This window comes from Sinocyclocheilus rhinocerous, unplaced genomic scaffold (assembly GCF_001515625.1).
Source record: "Sinocyclocheilus rhinocerous isolate Xijiao unplaced genomic scaffold, SAMN03320098_v1.1 scaffold991, whole genome shotgun sequence".
Lineage (NCBI taxonomy): Eukaryota > Metazoa > Chordata > Actinopteri > Cypriniformes > Cyprinidae > Sinocyclocheilus > Sinocyclocheilus rhinocerous.
The window spans coordinates 642,002-650,059 of NW_015654505.1; the positions used below are offsets into that span (position 1 = coordinate 642,002).

An 8,058-nucleotide genomic window follows, 5' to 3' on the forward strand; every position below is an offset into this window, starting at 1 on the left:
ATATTTGTGACCCTGGACCACAAAACCAGTCATAAGAAGCATGGTTATATTTATAGCCAACAATACATTGTATAGGTCAAAATTATGCCAAAAATAATTTGGCTATTAAGTAAAGATCATGTTCCATGAAGATATTTTGTAAATTTCCTACCGTAAATATATCAAAACTTAATTTTTGATTAGTAATATGCATTGCTAAGAACTTCATTTGAACAACTTTAAAGATGATTTTCTCAATATTTAGATTTTTTTGCACCCTCAGATTCCAGATTTTCAAATAGTTGTATCTCAGCCAAATATTGTCCTATCCTAACAAACCATACACCAATGGAAAGCTGTGACTGGTTTTGTGCTACAGGCAAGCTGTGTGCGTAGCTTCTCAGTGAACTACGGCTCTGTGTAGTAAATGCTGCTCCATCTGTGAAAATACCACATTTAATAACATGTTTTCACTTCATAAGGTCAGTCGAGTGTTTGAAGTAAATCCTTCTGTGAGATGATGTGGCTTCTTACCCAGAATAAGGCACGCAACATGTTTCATGGTATTCTAAGCAGTGATAAAGGCATTGCATTATTATATACTTTATTATAAGGAAAATTATAATAAGACGAATTCAGATAAACCATAGACTACTTTGTCTAATATGTTCTTTTTTTAATTCCGAAATTCTTATACTTGCAACCTTTATGGCATTTAAGGGACTACATGGAATATTTGTAGATTAATAAAATCATTGGTCACACAGATCACAGATCAGAAATGAACTGCAAAAAAAAGCTAAAAGGTTTTTTGTAAAAAATAAAAAAAATGTATTCGGTCAAATAAATATGAACCTAAAATCTTTTTTAATCCATTTAATCCATCATGGTGTGACTGGATCATGAAAAACGGGCTATGATATTATTAGCTAATATTATGATTTTTATGTAGCCTTTGACATCAGAAAATGTGTTTAAAAAGGCAAAGAAACTTTTTTTGACAGTAGGCTGTCTTATTGGATGTCTAGTGACATTTATTTGTACAGTTGCTAGTTTCGAAGCAGCTTCAAAGTTTATCAGTTATGAAACAAATGTCTTCTGTTCATATTGCTAAAGTGATGTCTCTCTCTCTGTCTGTGTGTCTTTCTCTCTGTGTCTGTGTGTGTGTGTGTGTGTGTGTGTGTGTGTGTCTGTGTGTGTGTGTGTGTGTGGAGCTCACGCTGTGAATGACAGCAGTGACACAGGTCTGAACGAGGAGCTGGTGCAGCTGCTGCTGATGAGAGACCAGCTTCACATGGAGCAGGACGCCATGCTGGTGGACATCGAGGACTTGACCAGGTGACCAGACCATGACAAACAGAACGTAATGGAGTAAAAGTACAAGCGCTGAGTGTGTGTGCGTGTGCAGCTGACGCTGTGAATGACAGCAGTGACAGTGAGGTGGAGGATCGCTCGAGCGCTCGTCTGGCTCACATCAGCATTGACGACTGGCTCCACTTCAAACTCCACCGAGAGGTGCGCTTCATTCAACATTCAGACATTTCACTCTTAGCTGTGTACTGAATTTAATCTCCCACTGAGTTTGATGAGAACATTTACAAATCTAAATAACAGCAATTAAGTCACTCTATATTTTTTTAAGTTTTTGAAAGAAGTCTCTTCTGCTCACCAAAGGTGCATTTATTTAAACAAAAATACAGTGAAATATTATTAGAATGTAAAACAGCTGTTTTCTATGTGAATATCTGTTAAACTGTCATTTATTTCTGTGATGCGCAGCTGTATTTTCAGCATCATTACTCCAGTCTTCAGTGTCACATGATCTTCAGAAATCAGTATAATATGCTGATTTGCTGCTCAAGAAACATTTCTGATTATTATCAATGTTGAAAACAGTCGTGCTGCACAATATTTTTGTGGAAACTGTGATGCATTTTATTTTTCAGGATTCACAGATGAACAGAAAGTTCAAAAGAACAGCATTTGAAATAGAAATCTTTTGTAACATTATAAATGTCTTTACTGTCACTTTTGATAATTTAATGCATCTTTAATGCATTTCTTCAATTTCTTTCCAAAAAAAAAAACAATAGTATATAATGTTACAAAACAAAATATACAATAATCACAAAATATAATAACACTGTGTGTGTGTTTCTGTCAGACGGCGGAGCTGATGTTCGGTCTGAGGCAGCGCTGGCAGAGTCTGTTCCTGCGGCGGATCCGCTCTCCGTCTAAGTCCTGCTCTCAGCTGGACGAGGCCACCATCCGCTCGCTGGTGTCGGTTCTGTTGGCCGAGGAGCAGAGCGCAGGCCTGCAGCAGCCCACCGGCATCGGCCAGAGACCTCGACCTATGACCTCCGACGATCCTCCGCAGACACCAGCCAGCCGCAGCGCAGCGGAGCAGGACCGCAGCAGCCCAGACAGGTGCGCCACACCTACAGCTAACACTTTATTCCAAGGTGTCCTTGTTACACATGTTCAGTGTTGGGGTAGCACATTACAAGTAACCCTAGTTACGTAATCTGATTACTTTTTCAAGCAATTAGTAAAGTAATGCACTGATTTTGAATTTCTAAGAAAATATCCGAGTTAGAACGTTAGTTGCTTTTTTTCCCCATTTATTGACTGACAAGCTTCTTTTCTGAACTCCATTTTACAGGTTAAATTCAATTTTATTAATCAAAAAGCATGCCTAATTAATTAAATCATTAAACCTAAACAATTTATCATCAATTTATTAAAAGTTCAACAAAATGCACATGTTTAGGGACCTATGAAATAGTTTGTTACCAAATTATTTGAATGCATAAAAACAAGTTTCATTTATTCTTACAATAGCCTTATGAAATGTTTATTTATTTCCTCAGAAATTCTGTGTTGTGTTTTTACTTTTTTTTTTTGGTTATCAAATAAAGGCATGAAACATTAATTTAAGTTATCTTCTCATTAATGAAAATTAAGCAAATTTTATTTTTTGGCAAGTAAAGGGGATTTACAATTACAATTAAAGAAATATTGTATGATTATTCCTTGAAAAAAAAAAAAAGGTTTTAATAATTTTAGTAGTAGTATTACGTACATTCTGCTGAACAATAGTAATGTATTTCTGTCACAATCTCTTCAAGTTAAACCAAACTTTTATTTTGACGGGTTGCCGCGAATACCTTTAAATTTCTGTGTGTATATGATATGATGTTAGTTTTACTCTAACAATAATATAATCATAGTTAGCACTGGCCGTATAGCATGCAGTGTTTAATAAACAGGTGAGTTCAGTGCAGTCCTGTGTGGTATCGTGGCTTTGCTCTGCTGAGTAACGCTGTGATGTTTCCCGCAGGCCTCGGCTGGCGTCTCAGCTGAAGAATCACAGAGCTCTTCACTGCAAACACCTGGGAGACGAGAGCGGCCCCGTGAAGAGCGCAGACGGGCCCTCGTCCCCGTCCTCGGGAACAGTGCGTCACCACTCATATACTTACTATTCACTCTGGTTGCACTTAAGTTCCAATATTTTTATATAATTTGTTTTTTTTAGGACTCACTTTGGTCGTACTTAATAAGTTCCAATTTATTTATTTATTTATTATTTTGGTTGCACTTAAAAAAATGTATACAAAAATATTGTAACTTGTGTGCAACCAAAATGAGTCCTTAAAAAAAAATTTAATTAAAAAAAAAATTCCATAAAAATATTGGAACTTGTGCAACCAAAATGAGTCCTCAAAAAAAAAAAATTAATAAATAAAAATATTGAAACTTATTGCAACCAAAGTGGAAAAAAAAAATATATATATATATATTTAAAAATATTGGAACTTATTTTTTTAGGACTCTATTTGGTTGCACTTAAGTTGGAATTAATTTCATTTTATTTTTTTAGGAATCCTTTTGGTTGCATTTTGGTAGTTTTCTTTTTTTTTTTTTTATATAAGTAGTTTTCAGTCAACTTTGAGTCAACTCTAAAAAGGCATTAAATATAATAAATATTTATTATTTCCATTTTAATAACTGTTGGTTTTCAAACTTTTGTGATCGCAAAATTAATCGTGGTTAATTTAATATACCAAATCTCCTAGTTTCGTAATTAAAAAAGCAATACATTTAAATAAAAACTTGACTTTAATAAAATAATCTAATTATTCTATAATTAAAATGTCAACCTACTACATTATTAAAATCAAAAGTGCAATCTGTTAATATTATTTAATGTACCTGAGCAACATGAACTAACAATAAACAGTTGGGTTTTTATTACTGTTGTTAACAAAGATTATTTCTTATTAATTATTAATGCATTAACTAATGTTAACAAATGAGACCTTATTGTTAAATGTGTTACCAAAAAGGTTGAAAACAAGCCGCTTTTGTGACTATTTTGTTGCACAACAGTGGATGTTTGAGTCAAAAGGTTTGTGATCGCTGATCTAAACGATCTGAACATCAGACTGGAAATATAACAGAATATCCTCATATATCAGGTGCATTCAGGTGTTATTTGTCACTGAAATGCTCAGCAGAAAGAGCTGATGTACTGTGATTGTTGACTGATGTGTGGTTGTTGTTGATGCAGCGCTGCTCGTCTCCGCTGCGATCGAGCGTCTGCTACTTCATCATGAAGAGCAGCAACATGAGGAACATCGATCTGTCCCAGCAGAGGGGAATCTGGTCCACGACGCCCAACAACGAGCTCAAGCTCACGCGAGCCTTCGTCGAGAGCAGCGCCGTCTTCCTCATCTTCTCCGTTCAGGGATCCGGACACTTCCAGGTCTGTTTCCTTCATTTGACTTCCCTCAACTCCACTTATGATGACATAAACAGCATTTACACCCTCCTACAGTTACAGCAAGAGTTCACACAATTTAAAAAAAAAAGGATAATAATTTGTCAAGTCACATTTATTTATATATTACAAAAGCTCTGAAGCGCCAAAAAAACATCAAGGCTGAAAAAATCTTAGATCTTTCCTATTCTGAAGTCCTATGATTTATTTGTCTCTTTGAAAGGTTTTTTCTCTCTTCAAAAAAACATTAAGAACTTTTTTCTGTCTTCAAAAAAAAAAATTTTTTTTTAATTCTCTCTTCAAAAAAATTTTCTCTCTTCAAATAAACATTTTACATTTTTTCTCTCTTCAAAAAATATATTTTTATTAAAAAAAATTCTATTCAAACAACTTTTTTTCTTTAAAAAACATTTTTTCTCTTTTCAAAAACTTTTTTATCTTTAAAAAAAAAAAAAAATTTCTCCCTTCAAAAAAACGTCCACCTTGATTTTTTTTTTTTTTCATGTGTGGTTCAGAGTTTCCGTAATATAGCAGTTTATACAATACAGATTGTGTGAAAGCAGCGTCACAGTAATAAACAGGAAAATAACACCGTTAATTCATCCATAATGAAACTAATTCAGTTTCAGCTGTAAAGCGGCTCTGCTATTCAGCTCAGGTTGTGTTCTCCTCTGATGGCGTCAGTCGTATGTCAAGTCAAGTCACCTTTATTTATATAGCGCTTTTAACAATACAGATTGTGTCAAAGCAGCTTTACTGTATTAAATAGGAAAATAGTGTGTCAATAATGCAAAAGGACAATAGCAAACACTCCATTTTCAGCTAAAGGCAGTTCATCATTGAATTCAGTGACGTCATCATCCAGCTTGTCCTAATTAATGCAGCCTAACAATCCTTTAACGGATTTGAATATTAGAAATGTGTTCGTGTGTTATGTGTAAGCCAGGTTAAAGAGATGGGTCTTTAATCTAGACTTAAACTGACAGAGTGTGTCTGCCTCCCGAACAGTGTTAGGTAGGTTATATGTCTGGGTCTGGTGTGTTTGGGCAGGGTTACGCGCGCATGGCATCGGCGGTCAGCGGCGAGCGCTGTCTGGACTGGGGTTCGACCGGTCTGGGTGGTGTGTTCGGGGTGGAATGGATCCGTAAGGAGGGTCTGCCGTTCCAGCTCACGCAGCAGCTGCTGAACCCCTGGAACGACAACAAGAGAGTGCAGATCAGCCGAGACGCTCAGGTCAGAACACACACACACAGATTGCGTCTCACTGACGATGATGATGATGATGATGAGGGATAATGTGTGATCTGTGTGTGTGTTTGAGCAGGAACTGGAGCCGCAGACAGGAAGTCAGTTACTGCAGCTCTGGGAGCGAATCTGAGCCCATCACATACATCACTGTGATCTTTACGTCATTTATGGGGATTTATGGACTTAAATCTTCTTCCTTCTGGCTGCATAACATGCATAACATGTTCTCAGGCTGAGTCGGGCCTCATGAACATCAGCGATTAAATGTTTTATGAATCTTGTGTTTTTAAAATCTTCACCGAATGCGTTGGCTCTGATCAGTTCAGTGTGCTGCTTTTAATTGCTGTGCAAATGTTTTTGTCATCTATGATGACTTTGCACAAAGTGTTCACTATTGCAATGTTGAAATGTTTGTTTAGCAGATAAAGTGGAAAATATGAAATATTTTGTGAAACGGAAGGGCAGTTTGTAATTTTTGTGTTCTTGGTTCATTGTTTTGTCTGTTAGCTGATCATAAGCTCTGCTTGAAATAACTGACATGTTGACGTTGTGAATTAAACACTGAAAGCTGCTATAATAATCCAGCCTGGCATTTTAATAGTGAAAACAAAAATCCAAAGCAAAGTTGAGTTTTCTGTTGGTTGACTGTTCATTTGTGCCATTGTAAGTTTTGATGAATGTTCAGTCTGTTTATTTCTCATGTCATCTTTAGTGACGCAATTGTGTAATTTGCAATAAAAAAATTGCAGATGTTTCTCTTGTAAAGTCATGGAAACATTAGATTCCTCATGAAAAACTCATGAAAATTATTAAACTCCAAAATTAATCATCTCTAAGTCATGGAAAATAGTATAAGTCATGAAAATGAATAAAATCTCAAAAAAGTCATGAACATGAATAAAATCTCAAAAAGTCATTCAAATGAACCAAATCTCGAATAGCCATGAACACTTAAAAAAAAAAAAACAATTTAACAATCTCGGAAAGTCATGAAAATGAATACAATTTTGAAAAAGTCATCAATTGAATAAAATCTCCAAAAAGTCATAAATATTAAAATCTCAAAGTCATGGAAATTAATCAAATCATGAAAATTGAACAAAAATCTAAAAAAAAAAAAAAACATAATTTATCAAAATCTCAAAAACTGATAAAAAAAATGAGTACAACTATGAAAAAAAATCATGAAAGTTAACCAAATCTCAAATAGCCATGAAAATTGAACAAAACCTCAAAAAAGTCATCAAAATGAACAAAATCTCGAAATCATGAAAATTTGATAAAATCTCGAAAAGTCATAAAAATACGGAGCCCCTAAAGGGACATATGCAAAAATAAAAAATGAAGACTTTCATGTGCGCTTGAGAAACGTGTTTCTGGTTACATCACTTCTGCCGTCTCACAAAGAGGAAAACAAGAGCACGGATGCGCATAATTTACATAAGATCTATTTTGGCCTTCAATATGAAAACATTGTTTCTGTTCTTGCATTCCAACACAGATAAATCATCACTGAGCGGCATAAGAACAGCGTTTTCCCTCAGGCTATATTCCACCTGAACAATAGCCTACATTACATCTCAGGACTGTGCATCTGTACAACTTCTCAAAACTTTTAATCTGTAAAACAGCACATTCATAATTCTATTTTCTCTCTGTTTTGTACGTAACTTCCTAAAACATTTGCACATTCGTAATTCTGTTTTATCTATATTTTTATTACCATTTAGCTATTATTTTTGTCATTTATTTTCTATTCTGTTTATTATTAGCGTTATATTTCATTCTATTACCTTAATATGTATGTCTGTACTTTCTCCACTGGATGCTCAAATAATCATCCATGTAGGCTATATGTAAGCCCTTATGAAAAAGTTTATTCAAGTGTGCTATTAGTATACTTCTTTTAAACTAAAATAGGAAAGTATACTTTTAGTCTACTTTTTATGTACTTCTCAGAAATATACTTAAAATGACATTTAAGTATACTTATACTTAGAAAAAGTCTAAATTTATTTGAACTATACTTGTGCTCCGGGAATGTTTTCATT

At 34.7% G+C, this 8,058-nt stretch overlaps 1 protein-coding gene across 1 annotated transcript in view; it reads left to right on the forward strand.

Annotated features, from left to right (window-relative positions):
• Positions 1–6,873, forward strand: part of ythdc2 (YTH domain containing 2) — a 26,680-nt gene extending 19,807 nt beyond the window's left edge. The window contains exons 22-27 of the mRNA XM_016524054.1: positions 1,388–1,494; positions 2,144–2,406; positions 3,320–3,434; positions 4,550–4,744; positions 5,810–5,992; positions 6,084–6,873. Of these exons, the coding sequence (XP_016379540.1) occupies positions 1,388–1,494; positions 2,144–2,406; positions 3,320–3,434; positions 4,550–4,744; positions 5,810–5,992; positions 6,084–6,137 (917 nt within the window). The 3' untranslated portion in view covers positions 6,138–6,873. The remainder of the gene's footprint in view (positions 1–1,387; positions 1,495–2,143; positions 2,407–3,319; positions 3,435–4,549; positions 4,745–5,809; positions 5,993–6,083) is intronic.
• The last annotated feature ends 1,185 nt before the right edge of the window (positions 6,874–8,058 follow it).